This window comes from Rhinopithecus roxellana, chromosome 6 (assembly GCF_007565055.1).
Source record: "Rhinopithecus roxellana isolate Shanxi Qingling chromosome 6, ASM756505v1, whole genome shotgun sequence".
Lineage (NCBI taxonomy): Eukaryota > Metazoa > Chordata > Mammalia > Primates > Cercopithecidae > Rhinopithecus > Rhinopithecus roxellana.
This window is the reverse complement of record NC_044554.1, coordinates 150787193-150813555: the sequence shown is the minus strand read 5'-3', so window position 1 is coordinate 150813555 and position 26363 is coordinate 150787193. Positions and strand designations below refer to the sequence as shown.

Here is a 26363-nt window from a genome sequence, read left to right as displayed (position 1 = left end):
GCACGTCCTGCACATGTATCCCAGAACTTAAAATACAACAAAAATTTAAAAAATGAAGAAGATAAAGCAGGCAGTTTGGAACACAGATCTGCTTCTAGGCACTGTCTCTCAACATCTAGGGCCTTCCCTTCCTAGCCAACAGCATCACCTTTCAGCAGCCCTCATCTCTTTCCAGGAGGTCCCAATAAGGATCACGACAAAATGGAACAGGCAAAGAAGTCCATTCTCTACTTATCTGTTACCACGGCAAAATTCTAACCCTAGGAGTCAACCTCTTGGTGAGTTTACTATGGTGACGGAGTCAACCTCTTGGTGAGTTTACTATGGTTCTAGCCCTGTTATGTGGGATTCTGGCAAATGGGAGGGAGGCACCAACCAAAACACATTGCCAGTGGCAAGCAGGCAGTTGAAACCAACAAGGAATTGCCAGGGACCTGCACTGCAGGGAGCCTCGGGAAAGGTTGGAAAAAATGTGGATGTGTGGATGGTGCTCGTGTATCTTCTGTGAGAACATATTTCTTGGGCATCACTGGGTGGTCCACTGGCTGCCATCAGGGGGTCTGGAGTCCTTCCAGTGGGTCCTGATACCTACCTGATCTCCCAGACTGACCTTCCTGCTTTGGAGTCCAAACTGCTGCTCCTCCACACCCGGGTGGGCTCTCTTTCAGTGAGCAGACCCAAAACATAGACCCTTCCTCTCCAGAAGACAGTATGTCACCCCTCTTCCCCACCTTGCTTAAACATCCACTCATGAGTGCCTATGTATTCCTAATATTGGCACACTTGACTTTGTTCCTTTGAAGGAGGAAAGTTTTTCTGACCTGCACACCATAACCTATAAAGTTGGGGGCTGTTTTCTTTGCTATGTGCTGTTTCAAATGCTCTCTTTGGTGAGAGGTATGGTTATGAGCGTGGACCCTAGCATTTCATTACCCCATTCAAACCCTAGCTTCACCATGTGGGGAGACCTCGGGCAGATGATTTGGTAACTCTGAGCCCCAGCTTCCTTATCAATAAAATGGGATGATGACAGTAGCTCATTTCACAAGGTTGGCATGAGGGTTAAGTAAGTCGATGTGTGTGAAGTCTCTAGAAGAGTGTCTGGCATGTTGGTAGCCTTAAATAAATGTTAGCAGTAGCTACCCTTCTCTTCCTCCTCATGATAGTACTTTGAGAAGGAGCAGTGGTTATTGAAAGTACTCTGGATTTAAACTCAAACAGTTTTGAGAGTCAAAATTAGCTGTGGTCTCTCTTGGGCACATCACTTAACTTCTTTGTGCCTCAGTTTCCATATTTACAAAATCAGGCCAAAAAATCTATTGCATGGGAATTTAATGATGTAGCTAGTTTGTCTGAATTTCTCTGGTGTGCACACTGGAAACTCAAAGCACGACTCTATATTGTACTTTTGTAATGTACAATTATTGTTGTGGAGAGCAGCAATGGAGATGTTAGTCCTCTTTCCTTCTCCATCCCCCTTGCCCTGGTGCCTGTGAAACAGAGCATCCCCATGGCAACAGCAGCAGCTGGTCCCTAGATAAGAGGAGCTGGAGCCGGCCAGCAGCAGCCACTGCCGCAGAGGAGCCAGGCCCAGCTTCGGTGAGCACACACGCCCTCCCTGTCTCTCGCCTTCTCTTCTCTGCATCTGCACTGATTGGTAAGTGCTTCAGATTTTTACTCCAAGAACTTTTGTGGTGAGAAAAGCAAGTTTGCAGTAAGTTACTGGGACAAAGAAGGCTATAGCTGGGGACACGGGGTTGTGCTTTAGGGAGCAAGGCTAAGCTGGGGCTGAGTGGAGAGCAGAAAAAGTTACCACTTTCAAGTCATCCTTCCAAGGGAGGGAACTGCGTTTTGTAAAAGCCTGAGTCCTCACAAACTCATTTGCAAAGTTTCAAGATGAAGTTGGTGTATCTGCATATTCACACAGGATACAGAGGTTTATCTTCCAAGGCTGGGGAAAGTACAGAAAGTATGCTTCTCAAAGCACATCTCCATGCCCTACTTTAAGTCAGACTCTCCTCCAGGAATACTGCCAATTTAGGTTTCCTAAATGAACAAATCTGATTTTAAAAGATGGTACTTTTTGACCTGAATTCAATCCTCTGGTTAAAAAGAGGTTTGACAATGAATATATATTTTACATAGCCAGAGGGTGCATTAATGAGACACCACATAGGCTGGGTACAACCTTCTACCTTTTAATTCCATCAAGCGAATCAAGACCTGATTCCTTTGGGGGATATTCTTTAGAATATCGTAGGGTAAGCTAAGTGTCAACTTGCTTCTGAGAATCAGTTTTATTATGTTCCCAAGACTTAGAAATGGGTATTCTGCAGTTGATTTTTGTCTTGAACTATTCTCATCTCATTGCCAGCTTCAGAGAAGGCCAGAGATGGGATAAGGAGATAATTCTGGTGGATCAATTTAGATAGACATATAATCACAAACGGAGGACTGAAAGATCCAAGAAGGCCCCTTACACTCAGGAAAATGTGTGTACAGGACCTGGGCTCGGGGCTCCATGCATGCATATTCTATGGTTAATACTCTCAACAACCCTGGAGAAGAGCCACTATCTTCCCCATTTAACAGATTTGAAAACTAAATTTTTGAGAGAACAGATAACTGTCCCAAGTTTACCCAGCTAGAGAGTGGTACAAGCAGCCAAACCTTGGCTTCTACTTTATATTGACTCACAGCATCCAATCTTACAGGTGAGAGGAAATTTCTTCCCATAAGTTAAAACACATATTCTCACATCCAACTGAGAAAATTGCTCAATGATAAGAGAAAAGGCAAAATGTCCAGACCAGCTTCTGACCACACACCGAACCAACTAATGTGTTTCAGCTCTGCTGGTGTGCCTGCCTTTCTGCAATATAGTGGGGTCCCTTTTCTGGCACCCAGTTCCTTCCCCCTTTCAGGTCTCCTTCTCAAAAGAGAAGGTGACCTTTGTCATTAACAATCCCTGTGTATTGTGACAGCAATTTACATATTGCTGCTCTTAGTGGTATTTGCATTTACAAGTGTCTCTCTGTGAAAAGAAAGGTTTTGTCCCTTGTGAAAAGGAAGGTAAGGATTAGTAAGAGCAAGTCACAAGAGTTTAAAATCTGAAGTCCTGAAATCCTTTCTCAAACCCTGAAATCATATCTCTTGGTCTCTTGCATGCTACACTGACTACCTATATTCTGTCAAGCAACCATCACCAGAAGAATAATTCAGATCAGTAATCTTTCATTCTCAAATTAAGAAATCTGAAACATTTTGAAAACCAAAAGGTTTGTTGTGAAGTTCAACACAAACTCATTTCGTAGCAAAGCCTGACCTGAAAGAATGTGAATTTTTTGTGGTTTGTCTTTTATGTCGCTTAGTGTGAATATTCATAGTTTTGCTGCAGAAATAATGGATGTGATTGCTGGTGCTCCTGGAGACCCCTCTAGAGCTGTTATATAATTTAAAGAGTGCTGATTTCCACAGTACATTTGGCTCCAGGCTTGTCACAAGGGTAGGTGGCTGATACTGCAATGACAGTGGCAATCCACGTCTCTGTGTGAGTGTTAGAATTCAGAGCCTACACTGAACCAATAAGTGGCACGAGGATGCTAAAAAGTCACAAGTCTTTGTAGTAGACAGTTTATGAAACACCCCCGAATGTGAACTATTAGACAACAAGCCTCTCTGGAGGCCCTAGCTTTTTGGTTGAAATCTGAAGACCCAGAGGACCAACTATTTAGGCTTGAAAGAAAGAACTGTTGCCTTAGAAAGTTCCCAAATTACAGGGAGATGATGAAACCTTCCCTGGGCAGCCCAACAAGTACAGCATCCCGTTACGACACCTGCTTGGGGTAGAGACTAAATTAAAGAGAGAAAGGCGTGGGCAGAGTCAGGAATAGGAAATGGAAATATTCCATTTCCTATGTCAAGAATTAGACCGGCTCATGTCTTACAACAGCTCACTCATAAAGAGCGCCTCTTCTCACTGAGGATGGAAATGGAGAGTGAGTTGGGAGATGGGGCCATTATACTAACAGGCTATGACAATTATCAATAAGCCAATACTAAACTCCAAATGTCTTTCCCGTCCACCTACTTGTTCTTTTCTTTGTGTGAAAATTTTCTTCCAAGAAGTCCTTAATGACATCATTCATGATAAAAGTATCTTCTAATCCCATGAGCAAAACACATCCCTGCCCAGCATGGGATATTTTTGTAATGTAAAATCCCAGATCTGGAAACTGTCTCTCAGCCCCTTAGCAAACAGTCTTGCTGGTTCACCACCATCATTCTTTAAATCACACTGATTTAAAATAGTGTTGTTTCTCCCATAGACAAGATGAGCTATGCTGTGGAGGAAGCATGTGTCAGTTTTGTGATGAATCACTAGTTTCCCTTGCCTTGTCCAGGGGCCTCTGACATGTCTGATTATTGAATTCACTGGCCAGAGGCAGGCTTTCTTTTTCTAGTCTGGTGCTGCCATAGCTGCTTTGCTCAGAGGAGGGCTGGACCTCCCATGGCTTAGCATCTGAAAGAAAAGTTCAATTGCTTTTTAAAATCTTTTCATTATACAACAGGTCTTCCTTAGCCAAAAATCTAGCGTGGTAGATAGCCAACATTACATAAAAATAGCTGCCAGTTGAATTGTGCCTACAATGTGCTCAGCATGCAGCTATGCTATTTCATTTTCACAGTTACTCCACCCAGTAGGTATTATTATCTCTATTTTTCAGATGAGGAAACTCAGGGTAAGCTCGGGGGACAGAGAGGGACATATGTTTCTGGGTGCCAGACTGTGTGGGCACCACAAAGATGTTAGCCTTTGCAAATTTTATTGTAGCAGCCTTAGCTTGTAGGGAGAGGGGGCAAAAATGATGCTATTGCATTGGGCTCCATTTATTCTCACTACATCTTTAAGATTTAGCAACTTCATCAAAGTCATATGGCTTTTTAGTTTAAGAGCTGAGATTTAACCTAGGTCTGTTTGACTCAAGAGTCCAGATTCAAAATAAATAACCTGCTATTAGGCACATAAGAACAGCCATAGGATCCAAGTTAAAAAACGCCTTACCTTTCAAGGGTTAGGGAGAAGGAGAAAGGTACTAATACCAGATAGGACCTGCAGTAGACAGTAAGTGCGTAGCTTCAAATGATGACTCTGATCCTAAGTGTTTTACTAATGGTAGGTTGTTACAAGATTTTTGAGCCTCAGTTTCTTCTTCTGAGGAATGAACATTTTCACCAGATCCTCTATGGGGTAATTTTCAACATAACGTGTATGACTAGGCCCGTGACTGTGCCTGAAGAGGAAGAAAATTGGTTAAATACATGCATAAGACCATATTTGATGCTGCCTTGAGACGTCAGCACTCATCCTGAGTGATGTTCCCATGGCCCATCCAAGCTAATAGCATACTTCCTGATGGTCACAGGGAGTTGACAATCTCTACACAAACACTGAAAATATGGTCTGAATTGATTTCTGCTGAAGTCACTCAGTATAATCAGTCTGCACAGAGTGACACTAAAAGCCATGCTCAAGTGATCAGTTAATAGCTCCATCTGCTATCCAGTGATCTCAGCACATAAAGGAAGAGACTCTTCCGCCTTTGCAGAGAAAACCAGTTTATTCCTCAAAAGACAACAGAGTTGAACTCATTTTATGAGCTTGAAACATTAGCACAACTGGTCTGTGTGTTCATCTGCATGCTGTTTGTCAAAGAATCTCAAAAGAAAAGAATTGGTTGGGTGATTTTAATCTTATTCATTCCTCCCCCACCTCTCTTGCTATGGTAGGACATGAGTAATAAATTATCTAAAAAGAACTCAAGATACAGAATCTAGCCAGGCTCTAATGAAGATTTTCTATAAATCTGAGCTAATGCATTTCTCCTTCAGACCTGACACATATCCATTCTGGATTTCCACTGCTCCTGGGCAGTGGCTATGACTGATAGCTCTGGAAAGTTCAGTGAACTTTCCAGGAAAGATGGAGGGTGGGGAGGGAGACAGATTTGTTCTCATGTCTGGAATCCTGAGGGAGAAAATAAAGATCTATCCAAAACCCAGATTTTCTCCTACCATGTTTCTACCACCATAATGTGGATGGGGAGATAGTCTCCTTACTTTATACAATACTTATAGAATGTAATTTATAGAATGTAATGATAAAAAAATTAAAAAAAAAAAAACCCACAACAGAAGCCTTATTCAATTCAGGTTCAAAGGACTCATTTTATTTTTAAGAGACTCAGGTGTCTAATGGAGGTCAACAGGACTGGACCTGGATATAGGCTTAGCTATTTAATAGACATGTGATTAAATTAATTAAACTTTCTGAGCCTCTGTCTCCTCTTCTGTGAAGTAGACATAATCCTACTTTGCAGAACTCAACAGAAAAAACATAGGCAAGGTTTAATCATGATTTTCTGCGACTCTCAGCTAACTCACTTCTCATTCAGACTTGACAATTGCTCATTCTGAAACTCTAAAAGTGTCTCTGAGAGAGGGCAAATATTGGACATTTGATACATGACAATTACCGATAAATCTGTCAGTGTGAGGGTCAGAGGGTTCATTTTATTTTGGCTTAAGTCCCAAGTTTAGAGTTTCTAATAGGGAAGTTTAAGAAGCATACATAAAGAAACAGGGTTGAACTGGGAACACAATAGCAAGTGCTCAACAAATATATTTACTTAGTAAATGAATGAATGAATGAATGAATAAACAGAGCCATACTTATTCACTGTTTTTATCCTTCCTTAGTGCTGGAGAAGAAATACATCCACCCACCCTCATTTGATAATGTCCACTGAGCAAATGCAGCCACTGGAACTCTCAGAAGACAGACTGGACAAGCTAGACCCTCGTTGCAGCCACTTAGGTAAACAAATGATTGATTGTGAATGTCAGTGGTGGAAGTTAGAGAAGAGGTGTCTCAGCCATTAGGTTTGCAGGCAAGTCAGAGAGAGGCCCCCCCGAAACCTGATAGTCTGTGCCTTCTGGTGACAGCCAACACCAGATGGGCAGGCAAATAGCCATGGGTCTGTGGAGTCTGCCATGTAAATATTAGCTGAAGCACCAGTGAGAAGTTCATTCAAGAGAGAGAAAGAGAGAGAGAGGAAATATCGTCCTCTTTTTCTGGGTCTGACAGAGTCCCAGGCATAGCATTTTTGAGGCAATAAATGGAATGCGTCAGTATAGCTTGTTTCCAGTATTTCCTGACACACTTTTACCCCATGTGCAGCACCAATAAAATATTTCAAATATCTCTCTTTGCCTATCAAGACAGAATTTTAAATAGCCTTTTTCTGCTTTATTGTCAATCTGTTTCCTTTCCAGAACTGACTTTTTGCATAACCTTTGTAATGAAAATACCAGAAACATTTCTGCCTCTACCCATTTCTAAAAATGAGACACTCAGACTTTTGATGGATGGGCCTTTTGCATATTCATAGCCTTTGTCTATGCCTCGCCTGGTTATGACTCCCCCTTCCTCTCCCCTCTCCCCGTTTGCCATCAAGATATTTTATGTTCAAGATTTCTCCAAAAATGGGGAAAAGTGCAATTGAAGTAAAAGTCAAAATTAAAGCAAATGGCTGTGCACTGAGCAGCATCCTGGGGTTGAATTGTAGCCCATGACAGGTTTGTACCTCCAGAGACCCACAGCAGGGCAGTATCCATTCAGAGCAGCATTCACTTATTCAACACATGACTACGGCATGTAAAATATTGGGGAAAGATTAGCTGTGCTATGTGGCAATAAACTTTTAAAACTGTGTTTGCAGCCGGGCATTAGGATACATAGTCCCAAGAGGCTGGGTTTAATCTTGATACTATAACCTGCCAGCAGTGTACCCCTCAGCTTTTTACCTGGCTTTCTGAGCCTCAGTTTCCTCATCTTCAACATGGAGAAAAGAGTATAACACCCTTGTAGACTTAGCATGAGAACTCAATGAAATCATATGTTCAGGGATGGTAAACATATTTAACAACTGATAAAGCATAGGCATTGAAAAATCAGAAAAGGTGTAATGAATGAATAACAGAGTTGCATCTAGACCCACCAAGGTTTAACACATTTAATCCTCAACATTTTAAGGAAATTTACCCAAATAATTTTTAAATAAGAAAGAGAGAAGGAAGGAGAGAAATTTACCTGAATACTTTTTAAATTAAAAAGAGAGAAGGAAGAGAAGGAAATGAAAGGGAAGGGAAGGGACTAAATTATCCAATTACTCTTTTAAAATTTCTCCATATTTATTCATATCTGTAGATCTATCCAGACTATATCCAGGCCATAGTTAGAGTTTCCAAAGAAGACAAAAAGCTTCACTGTCTTGTGGCTTCTTTGAATCCTAACAGAATGTTTCCTTATACAAAATATATTCCAGTTTATTCATTCGAGCATTCATTCAACAAATAGTTATTAATTGCTGTTGAAGTGTTAGAAGATAAGGCACCTGTCAGTAAAGAGGTCAGAGAAGACATGCAGAAATAATAACTAGATCATCTTTTAAATATGTTACTTGAACAAAAATGCTGTGAATATTAAGAAAATGAGAAAGAGCATTCAGGACTGGAGTTAGTACAGATAGATTTATGAAGATGGGAAGCTTTCCCCTAAATTTAGAGGAAGGTTAGAGGGTGAGCAATGGCCAGAGTGAATATTTTGGGACATCTGAAATATATCAAATGTATCAGATGCTTCACAAACATTAACAAATTTAGCTCTCTCTCTTAACACACACACACACACACACACACATACACACACTGATTTAATATTAGTATTATCCCCACTCTAAATATTGAGAGAACATTAAAGTTTCTAGAAATGAAGGTCCAAGTTCTCAGAACTAGAAAATGACAAGAGTCCGTGTTTGAACTCAGATCAACTTGACCCCACTTAACCATTCAACATCCATTTAATGGAGGGAGAGGCAATTAAGAATAAAATTACAAAAAGACTATAATCCTTAATCTCCAGAAAGGCTGTGTCTGGAGCAGGGGGTAAACCATTATGGAACAGTGAACCATTGCTGAAACAGTGACAGTGAAGCCCAAAGCAGAGCAACACAAAGGACAAAGGAGTAAGAGGGAGCAGAGGAGAGACTTGAATGGGCAGGGCATGATCAGATTGGATTCATTACCCATAATGACTTCTGATGGACTCGATGTAAAAGCCAGTCTTCAAAACTCTGGTGGGGTAATGCAGAGGATTGAGAAAAGTAAAGAAATTAGTTAGAAAACAGTAGGATCTTGAGTTAGGATGGGCAAATAGGAGGGTTACAAAGCCAGGAACAGTGAAAAGACAAATATGAAACCTGAGGCCTGGATCACCAGGAGAATGGGGCTGGCACAATGATGAAGTCAAGTGAGAAATTCACTGAGGACCGAGGGAACCTTTCCAAGATTGAGGGAAATTTAGGTTCCATACTGGCCCTTGGGGTCTCCAAAGACAGCAAGTCTTGAGCAAAAAGAATGGAGGTACATTCAGCAGAGAGAGCCTATTCTCCCATCAGAAAGTTAACTCAAACCTGCTGTGTGGCTTGCTGGACCATATTTTTAAAGTTTTCTTTGCCTCAGTGATCCATCCATTTGAGTTTCTTTAATCTGGAGTTTTACAGAATTCTAGTTTTCGATTTTGTTATATGAATTTATGCAAGGCTAATAAAGTCCTTTGTGGAATAGGCCATAATAAATAAACACTTTTCCTTTTCAGGCCAAATCACCTCTGCACCATCATCAGTTGTAATTAGGAACCAAACAGTTTGTGACTGGATCCTTAGTCATGTTATATTCTTTATTTCTTTGTATCCTGTCAAAATTAGGTGATCTTTCAGACCAGTTCATTAAGGACTGTGATCTCAAAAAGAAGCCTAGAAAGGGAAAAAATGTACAGGCCACCCAGAATGTTGAGTCAGACCAAAAAAAACCAAGGAGGAAGGATACACCAGCACTGCACATCCCGCCTTTCATACCAGGTAATGGACAAAGTCATCTGCACAGCTCTAAAGGAGAGCCACTTGCAACTAGGTTGCATTGGTCGTACACATTTTTCCTTAAATATTCAGGTATGTTAAAGTAATTTGTGCACTAGACACCTCTGTATCTCTGTGTTAGTTACAATATAGCAAGCTGCTATAACAGATACATTCTAAAATATTAGGGGCTTAATACAATAAAAGTTTATTTTTTACCTACCAATAGTGAAATCATGGGGTATGAAGGCAAGCTCTGCTCCAAAGAGTCATTCAGGGACCCAGTCTGATGTGTTTTGACATCATAAATACATGGTGAGCAAAGTCACCACGAGCTTCCACAGTCATGATGAGTACCAACGTCCAGCAGGCATGGGAGGTAGACAGAGTGGAGGACTGGCAGGGAGATTTGCGTGAACCAGGCCTTCATCAGTCACCAGGCCTCATCTGACAATGAGGAAAGTAGGGAAATGGGCCCAGCTCAATGCTCAAGAGAAAAGCAAAGCAGTCTGGCAAACAGCTAACATGTCTCTGTAACACCCTTGGATGTGATGCATGACATTCTCTTATTCTCAAAAGTTTTGCCTTGCTTTGCTTTCTTTTCTCCCTCCCTCTTAGTCACTAATTTACTATCATCTCTGTTCACAGCACACCTTGAGGGTTGCAAAGCAAATGAAACATAGATCTTTCTGGGAATGAACTTTCAGCTTTCTAAGAAATCACAACAGCACATAATAGCTGAAATATGCAGTAAGAAGTGACATTATAAGGAAGTTCTTAAAAAGGACCATTGGGGCTCAGTGTGGGTAGCGAATTGTGGAAAATTTTATGCAAGAGGCTGTTTTTAGAGAGTTACTCAATGATGGAGAAAATTTCACTGTAGCATAGAGGTGAGAAAGCAGGAGGGTAGAGGTATCAGGGCATAAGTGTGCAGACACAGCTTGCAGTACATCAAATGAACCCCTCTGGCTGAAGAGGATGGGATTTGGAGGCAGAAAAACTTGGGCTCAACTGCTCTCGGACACCTATGAGCTGTAATACCATGAGCACATTTCTTTGCCTCACTTCCCTCAGCTATGTGATGGTGGCCATAATACTAAATTCCTCAGGGTTTTTGTGAGGCTAAAATAAAATCAAGCATGCAAAACTTTTGTATGGACAACGTTCCTAGTGGAGCCTCAATAAATACTAATGCTTCTTATTAAAAGACTTGCTTTATTAAAGTAAGTTTGGAAAGCTATATTGACTGTCTTCACCAGATGTCTATAAATATGCGCAGTCCTCATATATTAGGATATATGTATTTGACCCTGTTTCTCTCTGTGCTCCCCTAACCATGCAGGTGTGTTTTCAGAACATTTAATTAAAAGATATGATGTTCAAGAGAGACATCCAAAGGGCAAAATGATTCCTGCTCTTCATAACACTGACCTGGAACAGAAAAAGCCAAGGAGAAAAGACACACCTGCCCTGCACATGTCCCCCTTTGCAGCAGGTAAAAAAGCTGGTGCAGGGCATTTGCAGGGGGTGACAGGGACAGGTCAAGAGCCTTACCATCTGGAGGTCCCCAGGGCCCGGCCGTTGTCCTGGCCCAGCAAGCTGCATTGTGCTGAAGTGCTCTGGGGAGAAGCCACACTCACTGCTACCTTTTAGGTTTATCTCCACTAGTAGCTCCCCAGGGGCTGATCTGGGGATGGGAAAGGGTCAGAGCATTACTCATGCCTCAGCAGAGCTGGTTGAATTCACTGAGCCAACGGAATAGAAATGTCAGTGGGTCCTTGAGAAGAGCTGGAATGCCCTCCTCCCAAGGCTTCCATGGATTTTGCGTCTTATGACTGGTTCTCTTGAGATACTTGGACTAATTGGCCAAATCTTCAAAATGAGAGACAGAAAAAGAGATGCAGAAATATGGATAGCTATCTTAATATGTGTCATATCAAACAAAAACAATTATACTAACTATGAGTACAACCCCAGTCTTTAAAGGAGCTGCTCTGTGAGATATAGTCCTTGTCCTTGACAAGTGCAAGTTGGGGAATAAGACAAGTACATTTATGACTAGAGTATGACTCTGTGTGTATGTGTGTATTTTTTTTTTTTTTTTTTTTTTTGAGACGGCGTCTCGCTCTGTTGCCCAGGCTAGAGTGCAGTGGCCGGATCTCAGCTCACTGCAAGCTCCGCCTCCCGGGTTTACGCCATTCTCCTGCCTCAGCCTCCCAAGTAGCTGGGACTACAAGCGCCCACCACCTCGCCCGGCTAGTTTTTTGTATTTTTTAGTAGAGACGGGGTTTCACCATGTTAGCCAGGATGGTCTCGATCTCCTGACCTCGTGATCTGCCCGTCTCGGCCTCCCAAAGTGCTGGGATTACAGGCTTGAGCCACCGCGCCCGGCGTATGTGTGTATTTTATACAGATTGTTGTGTTGGGGGAGTGACAGAGGGGAAAATATGCTAATGTTTATTGAGTTTCTACTAAATGTTAGGCACTCAGTTTCTCATGTCTCATGGATTTTTATAAATTAACTAATGTAATAGAGAGGCTATTATCGAGGCTATTATCTCGTTTTACAGATTAAGAAACTGAGAGAATTTAATTAACTTACTCATCTGCTTTAAAGTCTTATGTGGAGAAAATTGATAGATGACTAATTGGCTAATTGGTTGGATCAAAGATGAGATGACTAGATGGATAAATGAAGAGATAAAATTATGATCAAGATCAAACACTAAAATGTGGCAGAACTGGGGCTCAAACCCAGGTCTATCTCACCTTTGGGCAGTTTTTCACTGATCTGTGCTGTAGTTTGGAATTTTAGCATTATAGGAATAGAAGAAACACTCTGGGGAGAAGACAAAATTTGGCTGTTGTTATAAAACTGTATTTCCCCACTGTTTGATTTAAAAAGAAAAAGAAGGAAAAAACAGCTCAGAAGAAGACATCATGACAAAAAGAGTCAGGGGCTTAAGATCCCCAGCTACATTAGAGGCTCTGATTCTATGCTCAATGGGATTTGTGTTCTCTGCACTTCTGTCCTTGTTCCTCCACCTCTTCTTCTCTTCCCACATCCATTTACCTCTATCCATCCCTTCGTGTTCATCACTTACCAGTATACCAAGATGAATGGTGGGTTTATGACCCCACCTAGTCATGCCAGGGACAACTCTCTCATTGTCTCTTTCACACACACACATTTCTACGTACCAGCTTTTCTAAACACTGACTACATGCAAGCTTCTGAGATCATGCACGTGTGCTAAAAGTACAAGGAGTTTAGGACATGCAGAAGTCTAATCTTCAAACTGTCTTCTTTCTTTTAACAAATATTTACTGAGTACTTGTCATGTCCTGGACTCTGTTCTAGGCAGTGGTACTGGAAGAAAGTCAATAACCATATAGATAAATACATAATAGAAAGTCTGCTAGGAATAAATGCTGTGAAGAAAATAAAGTTAATTAGATGAAGAATGGGAGATAGAAATTGCTTCTTTAGATTTCCAAGGTGCACAGGGAAACCTTTTCTGAGGAAGGGATATTTAAGCAGAGACCTCAGGAAAATGTGGGTGTGCCATGGGGGTAACTGAGCACAGTATTTGAGGCAGAAAAGACAAATCCAAGAGTCCTAAGGCAGTGATGTTTTTGGCTTTTGCTCAGTCAATATTTATTAAGTGTCTACTGTGTGCCAGGCATAGCTGAAGTACTGGGCATACACTGGAAAACAAACCCCAAATATAAAGTCCATGCTCTCATGGTGTTTATATTCTAGGTGGGAGAGATAATTAAATATTTGGTGCTAAAGTAGGAAAAAGAGGTTTCTCTAAAACTCACAGTCAGGCAAATTGGACACCAGAAGATGGCTCGCTCAGAAAGAGGAAAGGTTGTGAGGTCTGCCTTCATTATTTCCCTGGGCAGGATCTGTTGGCCCTCAGTAACATCCTGCATCAGTCATTACCTCATTCAACACTGACTCAACTGTGATGGCCCATCACAGCTCTCTTACCTCACTGGGACATGAAGGATAAAGCTGTTCCTGTTTTCTAACAGAGAGGGGAGCAAGCCAGGAAAGGGCCTTCACAGATGATTTTTTGGCAGTATTCTGTCTTCTTTCAGAGCAGTTTTAATATGGGTCGAGGGGTCCAGAGATCTTGGAATAACTGATTTAAGAATAATACACAACAGTCACAATTTGTTAAGTCTGACTGTTTCCCAAGGGGAGAAGGAATTGTTACAGGGTGATATTTCCTTACTAGAGGTTTGCAGTGTTAATGAAATATAGGCCTACCTCATTCCCTTTCTCTTCACTTTTTTGTGCTTTTCAGATTTTGATTTTTTTTTTTTTAACAAAATTGGATGTTTGTGGTAACCCTGCATCTGGCAGGTCTATTTTTCCAGCAGCAAGCACCATTTTTTCAATAGCACGTGTTAACTTCATGTCTCTGTATCGCATTTTAGTAATTCTTACACTGTTTAGAATTTTATTATTATTATTATTATTATTATTATTATTATTATTATTATATCTTTTAAGGTTATCTGTGATCAGTGATGCTTGATGTTACTATTGTAATTGTTCTGGGGTGCCACAAACCTCGCCTATGTAAGACTGTGTACTTAATCTATAAGTGGTGTATGCGTTCTGTCTGCTCCACTGACAAACCATTCCCCCATCTCTCTCCCTCTCCCCTGGCTTCCCTATTCCATGAGACACAAATATATTGAAATAAGGCAAATCAATAACCCTACAGGGGCCCTTAAATGTTCAACTGAAAGGAAGAGTTGCACGTCTCTCACTTTAAATCAAAAGCTAGAAATGATTAAGCTTAGTGAGAAAGGCATGCTGAAAGCCAAGACAGGTTGAAAATTAGGTCTCTTGTACCAACCAGTTAGCCAAGAGCCAAGTTGTAAATGCAAAGGAAAAGTTCTTCAAGGAAATTAAAAGTTCTGCTCCAGTGAACACAGGAATGATAAGAAAGTGAAACATCCTTATTGCTGATATGGGGAAAGTTTCAGTGGTCTGGATAGATCAACCAGCCACAACCTTTCCTTAAGCCAAAGCCTAATCCAGAACAAGGTCCTAAGTCTCTTCAGTTATATGAAGGTTGAAAGAGGCGAGGAAGCTAGCAGAGAAGAAAAGTTGGAAGGTAGCAGAATTTGATTCGATATTTAAGGAAAGAAGCCATCTCCCATAAAAGTGTAAAGTGAAGCAACAAATGCTGATGTAGAAACTGCAGGAGTGATACAGAAAATCTAGCTAAGATAATTTGCGAGAGTGGCTACACTAAACAATAGTTTCTAATGTAGATGAAACAGCCTTTTATTGGAACAAGATGCCATCTAGGCCATTCATAGCTGGAAAGGAGATATCAATGCCTGGCTTCAAAGCTTCAAAGGATAGGCCAACTCTCTTGTTAGGTGATAATGCCCTGGTGACTTTAACTTGCAGCCAATGCTCATTTACTATTCTGAAAATCCTAGGGCCCTTATGAATTATGTTAAATTGAGTCTGCCTGTGTTCTGTAAATGGAACTACAAAGCCTGGATAAAGGCATACATGTTTACAGCATAATTTACTGAATAATTTAAGCCTACTGTTGAGACCTACTGCTCCATAAAAAGGCTCCTTTCAAATTATTACTGCTCATTAACAATGTACCTCATCACCCAAGAGCTCTGATGGAGGCACACAAGGAGATTAATGTTGTTTTCATGCCTGCTAATGTAGCATCTATACTGGCGCTCCTGGATCAAGGAGTTACTTCAACTTGTAAGTCTTTTTTTTTTTTTTTTTTTTTTTTTTTTGAGACAGAGTCTCGCTCTGTCACCCAGGCTGGAGTGCGGTGGCGCGATCTTGGCTCACTGCAAGCTCCGCCTCCCAGGTTCACGTCATTCTCCTGCTTCACTCTCCCGAGTAGCTGGGACTACAGGAGCCCGCCACCATGCCCAGCTAATTTTTTCTATTTTTAGTAGAGATGGGGTTTCACCGTGTTAGCCAGGATGGTCTCGATCTTCTGACCTCGTGATCCGCCCACCTCAGCCTCCCAAAGTGCTGGGATTACAGGCGTGAGCCACCGCGCCCGGCTCAACTTGTAAGTCTTGTTATTTAAGAAACACATGTTTTGCAAATGTAGAGCTGCTATAGATAGTGATCCTTCTGATGGATCTGGACAAAGTAAATTGAAAACCTTCTGGAAACAATTTGGTATTCTAGATGCCATTAAGAACATTTGTGACTCAAGGGAGGAGGTCAAAATATCAAAACTATCAGGAGTTTGGGAGAAGTTGATTTCAACCTTTATGAATGAGTTTGAGAGGTTCAAGACTTCAGTGGAGAAGTAACTGTAAAAGAAATAGCAAGAGAATTAGAATTAGAAGTGGGGCCTGAAGATATGACTGAATTGCTGCAATCTAATGATAAAATTTGAATGGATGAGGACTTGCTTCTGATAGATGAGCAAAGAAAGTGGTTTCTTGAGATGAAATCTACTACTGGTGAAGATGCTGTGAACATTGTTGAAATGACAACAAAGGGTTTAGAATATTATATAAACTTAGTTTATAAAGTAGCAGCAGGGTTTGAAAGGATTGACTTGATTTTGAAAAAAGTTCTGCTGTGAGTAAAATGCTCTCAAGCAGCATCACATACTAGAGCAGAATCTACTTTGAAAGGAAGAGTCCATCAATGCAGAAAACTTCACTGTCATCTTAAGAGATTGCCACAGCCACCTAACCTTCATCAGCCACCTCTCTGATCAGTCAGCAGCCGTCAACATTGAGGCAAGCCTCTCTAAGACTCAGTGAAGACTCAGAGAAGCCTTAGCATTTTTTAGCAAAAAAAGTATTTTTAAATTAAGCTATGCTCATTATTTTTGAAGACATAATGCTATTTCACATTTAGTAGGCTACAGTATAGTGTAAGCCTAACTTTTATGTGCACTGGGAAACCAAAAAATTCATATGGCTCTCTTTATTGAGATATTTGCTTTATTGCAGTGATCTGGAAGAACGTGCAATATCTCTGAGGTATGCCTGTAATAAAATTTTTTAGAAGTCCTGCAAAAGGAATCACTTTGACTTTGTATAACCCAGATCTGATCTATTTTCCATAGAACTTTTTTTGGTACTACCTATTAGTTTTACTAGTCTAGTCATTCTATAGATTATGCTACAATATGGGAAGTTCTACCTTAGAATTGTGATATGGCTTAAATCAACTTTTCACCTTTGTTTTTTTTTGTGTGTGTGTTGTTGTTGTTGTTGTTGTTGTTGTTGTTGTTGTTGTTTTTTGCCTCTGCCAATAGATTGTTGTTTCCAAATAAGATGAGAAGAAAATAGAAGCATAGGCAGGGGCACATGTTTTCAGACTTGCTAGGAAGGAGAAGAGCTAGGCAGGGTGGTGCACAGCATGTGTAATAGAGAAATGGTACAAGGACCAGAGGAAGCTCTGAACCTCCCTCATCTGTGTTTCTCATAGGTTAAGTGCATTTCTGCCTAGGTGAATCCTATAATCCATTACATGTTTTCCCTCATGCTCTGCCTCTGTCCAGGTCCCAACTACCTTTCAATAGTCATCCAGCTCAAAGCCTCTGCTATCAGACTCCTTCAGGTCCAGAATGACTCTTTTCTATTCTTAACTAATTCTGTATTAGTCACGGCATGCAAATACACAAAACTTTGTCATCTCATTTAGTATTGTCTTTATTCTTCTTGTTGCCTGTATTGTCGCTGCTGCTTAAACTGACTTACATGAACAACTTGCATGATGAATTCATGAGGACTGGCTGTGACTGCCTTATGTTTCTGGTATTGATCTTCATATCTAGTCCAATCACTTCTACATAGCAATACTCACTACATATATGCTGGTTTGGTTTGATATTTTATCTGGCAATCACAATTTTGCAATACCTGATGGAGACTGATTATTTTCTGTTCATGCTTGTATCTGTTTTTTTTTGTTTTTGTTTTTTTTTTTCTTTTGAGACGGAGTCTCGCTCTGTCGCCCAGGCTGGAGTGCAGTGGCCAGATCTCAGCTCACTGCAAGCTCTGCCCCCCGAGTTTACGCCATTCTCCTGCCTCAGCCTCCCGAGTAGCTGGGACTACAGGCGCCCGCCACCTCGCCCGGCTATTTTTTTGTATTTTTTAGTAGAGACGGGGTTTCACCATATTAGCCAGGATGGTCTCGATCTCCTGACCTTGTGATCCGCCCGTCTCGGCCTCCCAAAGTGCTGGGATTACAGGCTTGAGCCACCGCGCCCGGCCGCTTGTATCTGTTTTTATTGAAGACCTTCTAGGAGAAGACTTGGTAGAGAAACAAAAATATTTACGGGCAGGGAGTCATCCTAGTACACAAAATTGAACATGGGCTTTGGATTCACAAAGGTCTAGGTTTCATCCCTGGTTCTGCTCCATACTAGCTTTGTGACCCTGGACAATTAACATAAACTGTAAAACTTTCTTCATTTTGCCCATAAATCTAAAAGGGGACCATAAATATGTCTCCCAGCATTGTTAACACAATTAATAAAGTACATAAATCACTTGGCAGAGTTCTTGGCTATCAAAACCTCTCAACAAATGTTAGTTCCTTCCATTCTCTATTCAATCTTATATTCTGTGAGATAAATCAAACCATTTCTGAAGGTGAGAATTGTCTAAGCCACAGCATTTTACTTCTCTGTATAAACCTGCTGATTCAAGGAACTTCCTAATGGGTTGAGCTCATTTACCTGACATGAGAGCTACCTACATCCCAATATCTACATCCTAAGAGAGTAGCTTCTCTATTGAATCAAAAATGCTTATCAAACAACACAGAGTAAACAAGAGTTACGGGTGGGGACGGGGAGAGGCTGTATAGCCATAGCCTCTGTACACATTATGGAATTCCTTGAATCAGCAAATCTCTATATCATAAGTAAGTGCAATTACAGATATTGTGTGATTCTATCTTTCATTAGCATATTAGCTGAAGTACTTAATTTTTGAAGTGCCTTTTAGTAGCTAAAGATTTGGCAGTAATTGAAATGGTAGTTAAGCTGATAAGGATAGAGCCTTCGGCAGATGTTCGGAAGGACTCACATTGGTTCTAACAAGGGTGTTGAGAGAAACTCACAGACAAATACACTCTGGAGACATCTCTCATTAGCCCTTGGCAAGTGAAAACTGGACAAGGATCCAGTCTCTCTTCTAAATCTCTTGCTAACTACCTTCACTCCCCTTAGTTAATGAGCTTACTTGACAGGTTCCAACTGCGAGCACAGCCCTTCAAAGGGGCCATCTCAAGCTTCTCTGCCAGACTCAGGCTTGCTCCCAGCTTGGCCTATGGTTGCCAGGGGCCCTCATCTCAGTGACTGCATGGCAGAGAGCATTGGTTCTGACTAGTCAGATCTGGGTAACCAAGGCCTGCTTAAGAGCGAAAGAAGTGTTATTAGAGGTTTGTCGCAAATGGAACCATGATAAAGAAATAATGAGGCTGGAAGCATTGAAGAGAATCCTCCTAGAAAATTGTCCATGAGCTGTGGACATTTGGACAGTATGGGACATCGAAGATCAAAATCCTGCACTTCTACATGAGAAAGGGACCAGGATGTCCATTGAAAGTGACATGTCTTCTGTCTTGCTGGGAATAGAACATTCTCTCTAGTGTGACTTATCAGAGGAGGTGGTGTCCTAGCCCTGGCTCCCTGAGACCATAATGTAATGTGCATGAACTATTTTAGCTGGTGCTCTGGGTGGGATTGTGCTCTAAAACAGCTTGCTGCAAAGCTGATTGGCCCTTGGAGACTTCGGACTGGCAGCCTTGGTCTTAAAACCCACTAAGCTCTTACAAGCAGCCAAGTTCCCTAAACTCTTCTGTATAGAGAGAGGATGAAGGGAAGGAAATGACATTTGCTAAATCCCTACTGTATTCTAAGTCTTGTGCCAGATGTTAGCATATCCTTAGAGAATCTCGTGGTTCAATAGGGGAGAAGGATGTATTGCCCAGTGATTCCTACAATGTGAAATATGCTGTAACAGAGGTTCATGTATGATGTGGCTGCAGCCACAATGTGGGCCTAAGTCTATTTGGGGACATCACATATTGTGGAAGATAAAAATTACTTGTTCTCCAATTTTACGGGTGAATAAACTGAGGCTCAGATAGGTTAAGTGAGTGCGCAAGGCTTAATGATCACCAAAGGCAAAGCTTTCTGGTTTCAGGATCTGCATATTCCTTTAATGGTGCACCTCTGCTTCCCCTGAAAGCATGAGGGTCAGAAGGAGGTTAAACCAGACCAATGCTTCCCAAACCCAGGCCATCTTCATGTCACCAAAGCATCAAGAACAAGAATGCAGTGGTGACATGTAGATACTCTTGATTTAAGGCTCATCCTAAGCAATGATATCCAAGAAATCAAGATTTCTATGAGCTACCATGTATTTTTTCATTATAAGACATTAAAATTAATTCTTAACTGTATTAATATAAAATGCTGGTTCACCCGCTACTTGAAATTATCTCCTGTGCTCCTGTGGACAGCCCAGCCTACTTTGGGAAGGGCTGGCTGTGATGATTTAACAGGCTCTTCTTATTCCTGAAATAGCAGGAACTTTTGGGGGAGTCAGCGAGGAGCAGATTCTCATATGATTAAGTTTACAGGATACCAAAAGTAACCAGAAAGTTGATCTGCGTTTGGAAACTTAAAGGCTCTTGCCCACTTTGAATCAACTCGATTTTGGCTTAATGTGAAGAGATATCAAAGAAGGAAGGATGGAAACATTTGGGGCTCGGCATAGCTAACTCTATGTTCTCCTGCCATGCTAGCCTTAACTCCAAACAGAAATCCAAATTTCTGTGCAGCTGGTGTACGAGAAATATCTCCCACTGTGTTTCATAAGTGATTTATGCAAAAGCCGTAGTTTCAGCCAGACTCTTGAAATTGTTTTTCTCCTCCAATAAATACCAGCTAATTGGTAAAGAACCCATGTGAACAAACTAGGAACTGAAACAAATGAATAGTCATTAAGATCAACACATAGTTTTCATTAATTTGCTGCTGTTGAATGGAGTCCAGTGTGGTAGAAAAGCCTCTTGTGGTGCACAGCTTCTCTTTCTCAAGTGTAGATCTTTATAAAATGCTTCATGAACTGGAAGGCCTCTCATTATGAAAAGAAGGAAGGAGGCAGTGCGAGGCAGTGGTGGGGAAACTGGCTGGAGTGGGATGATGGGGACCATGGAGGACTGGCCTTCCATCACAGCTTCCTTTGACCTTTCATTAAATGACCTTACTTTATACTTCACAGGATGAGCAGAACCATGTGACCCTTATTGGCTGGTCCTTTCTGGGGTGATCAGTCCAGAAAATTGTGCTCAGACTTCTTTTTTTTTTTTTTTTTTTTTTTTTTTGAGACGGAGTCTTGCTCTGTCGCCCAGGCTGGAGTGCAGTGACCGGATCTCAGCTCACTGCCAGCTCCGCCTCCCGGGTTTACGCCATTCTCCTGCCTCAGCCTCCCGTGTAGCTGGGACTACAGGCGCCCGCCACCTCGCCCAGCTAGTTTTTCTTCGTATTTTTAGTAGAGACGGGGTTTCACCGCATTAGCCAGGATGGTCTCGATCTCCTGACCTCGTGATCCGCCCGTCTCGGCCTCCCAAAGTGCTGGGATTACAGGCTTGAGCCACCGCGCCCGGCCTGCTCAGACTTCTGAATTTCACAGACCAGTAATTTTTTTTTTTTTTTTTTTTTTTTTTGAGATGGAGTCTTGCCCTGTTGCCCAGGCTAGAGTACAGTGGTATAATCTTGGCGCACTGCAATCTCTGTCTCTGGGTTCAAGGGATTCTTCTGCCTCAGCCTCATGAGTAGCTGTGATTACAGGCGCCCGCCACCATGCCTGGCTAATTTTTGTGTTTTTCCTAGAGATGGGGTTTCACCATGTTGGCCAGGCTGCTGTTTATTTCCTGACCTCAGGTGATCCGCCCACCTCGGCCTCTCAAAGTGCCGGGATTATAGGTATGAGCCACCATGCCTGGCCCAGTACATTTTTTAAACAAAATACTGTGGAGCCCGACATAGGAACAGCAACTTTTTATTTTACTTTATAAGGTTGCATTTTAAAAACCTTCTAACATCTCTAAAATTTCATAAAACAAAGACTATTTTAATCCCCAAAAGAAGGAAAAATAATCTCGAAATAACAAACAGCTTTTAAAAGTGTAGGCATACAGCCATATGAAAAGCTCAGTACACTTTCCTTATATTCTCATTTTGCTCTGAACCATGTGAATGTCATCACCTCCTGGTACAGTACTGACATTTGGAAATGGCATGTCCAGAGCCTGAGCTCAATATTTCCCTGGATGTAAAATGCTTTTAAGTTTGACTTCCTGAGGCTTACCAGTTCTTTTTGAAAGGTAAATAAACGAGCAAATATTAAAAGGAAAGGAAAAGCCGACATTTAGTTGCTCTGGGTTAAACATTGTGACATATATCTTATTTAATTGTCACAATAACCCTTTATAATAATTGTTACTGTCCTCATTTTATATTGAGAAGACTTAGATGTGAATGTGTTTTCTGGCCCAACACAGATTAAGTGAGTGGCAGAACTGTGAGTGCAAAGCAATTGGTTACTTTCCATCCCTCCATGCTGCAAGCTTAGGAGCAGAACTTAGAGAAGAAGATAAAGGCTGCCTCTGACTTCCAGGTGGTGCATCCCTTTGTAACCAGAATAGTGTCCTCATTGAGCACCTCTGGGAAGGCCAGATAAAGCCACCCAGCTCCCTCTCCGGGTTTGCACTTTTAGCAGATAGCCTTGTAGACACTAAGGTTTCTGGGTTGCCATGCTCCTTTGTATTGTGTCTATTGGCAAGGTTGCCTAATGTTTTAATTAGAGGGACTTAATTGCAGGTCTGTGCTTTGTTTTGCAGGTGTGACATTGCTCAGGGACGAGAGACCCAAAGCAATCGTGGAAGATGACGAAAAGGATGGTGACAAGATAGCTATTTAAAGATAGTTCCCCTGAGACCACTTGTAAATAGGTTAGATTGGTTCCCTATGGTGACCTAGAGACAAAATAGACTTGTTTCTGCTCTCATTTTTGTCATCATCTGACTTCAAGATTCAGACACCTTCTCCCAAGGAGATGTATGCCATCAAATTGCCAGTCACCTCTTTGTCTCTGTCTTCTTTCTGAGTATGGTTTCTATTCTGTGTTTGGAATTTTTATTTTCTAATGCAGTGGAAAAGAAACAGATCATCCTAAATGAGGAGGTAACAGGGAAAGCACTGGGGTTCAGTTTCTGCATCTTCTGGATCAATTCATGGAGGAAAGATTGTGGATTACATGGGCTCCTTCTTGGTTTTTGCTGCTGAGCAGGACTTGACTTAGCATCATCCAAGCACCAGTCCAAGTGGGGTTCCCTGTTGCCAGTTAGATTAAATTGTTTGGACTCTAACTCACTGATTGCTTTGGGAAAAAAGGTCTTTTATTTCTCCTGTCCTATCTTAAGGGTCCAAATGTCTCTGGTGAAGTTCCTAAGACCCTTGTCCCAGATACTCTAAATGTGACTGTATGAGCTGGGGGGGGGGGGGGGGGGCGGTCAACCCAGCCCACCATGCCTTGGCTGATGATCCCAGAGGCAGAGAGTGCTGGTCTGTCTGGGAAGCTTAGCAATGCATCTTCAAATTTATTTTTGTTTTTAAAAATATTTCTTAAACATGCTGTCCCAACATTTGTGAATTGTGTCACAAGTGAGTAATTATCAATGGTAGATAAAATATTAATGATTGTGATGAATTTACTTAAAAAAATTAGTCAGTGAAAGCCATTCTGTTATTTTTAGCATTCTCACTTATTTAGACTTCAATACACTTTCCTGGATGAGAGGGAAGAGTGTGGTGTTAGCTAGTGAGCGAAGGTCTGTATATTGTCCTTGCCCCAGCCTGCAATCTGTGGCATACAGGCCTCATCCACCAGGCAATAGACAGGAGAGAGGTGAGAACTATTCTTAGAAGGAGGAAAAGTAGATACGCAAATTGTCACAACTAAGAGTGATAATTTGGTAGCTCTGTATGTATGCTGGTTCCAACTGTTTAATCCCTTCTGTCTTTCTGTTCTCACAAAGATGGAAAAGATGCAGGAGCTTGCCGGAAATAAAGCTACATCTATCCACATCTCTGTCCTGGTGCATTTCTCCTAAAAATACCCAGTTTACTCACAGTTATAAAGAGCAGAGGTTGCAAAAGAGACTCACAAAGTTTTGCCTTTGTTTTTTTTTTTTCGTCTGCAGCGATTTTAAAATGTTTGTATTTGCTGTTAATATTTAACAATCCAGTCAGGAAAAGTGATGTAAAAGTCTGGATTTCCAGATTCTCTTGGAAAAATATCTCAAGACCTGTCAATTTTGGGCCTGATTAGAATCATGGCAGCATCATTTGGAACTGATTACTGGATGCCAATTTTAGAAGGAGCGTGCATTCTTGTTTGCCATATGCCCCACCTGGAGTATATCATCCATTGACTCCAGTTTGGAGTCCCCTTAGCGAAGACGCATATTGTGATCCTAATGATCTCACCTTTTTTATTCCAGCACTCCATGCTTGACTCCCACTTCTGATGCCCCAACCCCAGCTTTGGGTAAGGGGAATAAAATTGTGGCTGGAGTGTTGGTTGAAGCATAATTGGTGAAGGAGGGCACCATAAAGCCTTTACAAAACCAAAAGCAATTACAGGTCTATGGATAAGAGGATAGTATAATCACCAGCAGCAATGCTTACAAAGGGATCTTTACTCAGAAAACAGTCTCACCTCATCCTTTCAGATTTGCTGTATGAACACAGTATACATCTGTAGCCATGTCTACAGAGATGCTCGATAACCTCTGAGGCTACTCCGAAAACCTTCATCATTACTGACTTCCTGGGTTAAGGTGGAAAGTGGACCAGCTGTTGTGGAAATAAAAACCTTGGGTCTAGCTTCAACTATGTGATGCCAAGCAAGCCCCTGGAACTGAGTCTTGTTCTTTATCTTGAAAGTGAGGATGATAATTCTTACTTTGCCTTGTTCATAATTTGAGAATTAAATAAGATAACGGAGGGCAAAGACCTCCGTAAGTTAAAATGCCCTATCCAACTGTAACATAGGATAATTTAAAGACACCTCCAGAGTTTGCACCATGTTTTTTCTATTGCCAAATCTCCATTGCCTGAGTATTGAATGGGCAGCAATTATGAGACTCAACTCACAGCATCTGAAAGACTTCAAGTAGGGGGAATCCCATCAATTATATGGCCTTAACTGAAAGACCAGACTTTGTAATAGAGTCCCAATCTTAAAAGAGCATACACAGAATGGTGAGAGGCAAAGCCAGGCAAACCATAACCAACCCTGGATATCACTGGGTGACTTGGGTAGAAGCCAAACCTCCCTCACTTCCTTTGTCCCCTGAGGACTTTTTCTGGGCAGGTAAAGTAGAAGTTTCATGATTAGCATTATATTTCAATTAAAATACTTCTCAGAGCATTGTGAACAACTTCCCTCCAAATGAATAATAGTTACATTAAGAAATTAAGGGAGCCAGGTGCAGTGGCTCATGCCTGTAATTCCAACACTTTGGAAAGTCGAGCAGGAGGATCACTTGAACCCAGGAGTTCCAGATCAGCCTGGGCAACACAGGGAGACCCTATCTCTACAAAAAAATTAAAAATAAGCTGGGCATGGTGGCGTGCACTGTGGTCTCAGCTACTCAGGAGGCTGAAGTCGGAGGATTTCATGAGCCCAGGAGATTGAGGCTGCAGTGAGCTATGATTGTATCACTGAATTCCAGCCTGGGCGAAAGAGTGAGACTCTATCTCAGGAAAAAAGAAATAAAAGAAAAGAAATTAGAAGCGTTACAGGGTAGCCCATTCAGAAAGAAGGCTCAAACTAAAAAAGGCTTCTTTAATGGAACTAGCAAAGCAGTTGGCCATTTGTTCATTCTGAAGGCATCTACCAGGAACCCAGGCTGGTATGAGGAGGCCCTAGATGTGCAAGACTTAGCGCTCTTTCAAAAGCTTCACACAAAGGCTTTCTTTAAATCCTGACACCCTTTAAAAGCAGTTGGCTGAGATCACACAGCCAACTTCTAATGCCTAATTATCACTTGGAAAGGCAGAGGCTGGTGCGGAAGGATTGGGGAAGAACCATAAAGGACTCAAGCAGTGTTTCCTTTTAAATGCAATTAAGTGAATTTTCCCTGTGCTGTCCAGGTTGTTTTCTTAAAACAAGGATAGACTGAGATCCCATGTGGTTGTGAAAATAAGTTAGTAAAGCAATTATTTTTGCTAGCTGAGAATAAGAGGCTGGTTACATGATGGATTTTGTAGAATCTCTGTCATCCTGTGTAAATGAGGCTCCCTTGCCACTTGTAATTTG

At 41.5% G+C, this 26363-nt stretch overlaps 1 protein-coding gene across 1 annotated transcript; it reads left to right on the top strand.

Moving 5' to 3' along the window:
- Positions 1–1535: 1535 nt before the first annotated feature.
- PPP1R17 (protein phosphatase 1 regulatory subunit 17) lies at positions 1536–24124 on the top strand. Its single transcript, XM_010353302.2, has 5 exons — positions 1536–1657; positions 6760–6877; positions 9828–9980; positions 11320–11472; positions 22879–24124. The coding sequence occupies exons 2-5, from the start codon at positions 6799–6801 to the stop codon at positions 22956–22958; spliced, it is 465 nt and encodes a 154-aa protein (XP_010351604.1). The 5' UTR covers positions 1536–1657; positions 6760–6798; the 3' UTR covers positions 22959–24124.
- Positions 24125–26363: the final 2239 nt, after the last annotated feature.

Coding starts and splice junctions, on each gene's coding strand:
- PPP1R17 (XM_010353302.2), top strand. CDS start 6,799: ATGTCCACTGAGCAAATGCAGCCACTGGAACTCTCAGAAGACAGACTG. Junction 6,878..9,827: donor CCCTCGTTGCAGCCACTTAG/GTAAACAAATGA, acceptor TGTCAAAATTAG/GTGATCTTTCAGACCAGTTC. Junction 9,981..11,319: donor CATCCCGCCTTTCATACCAG/GTAATGGACAAA, acceptor CTAACCATGCAG/GTGTGTTTTCAGAACATTTA.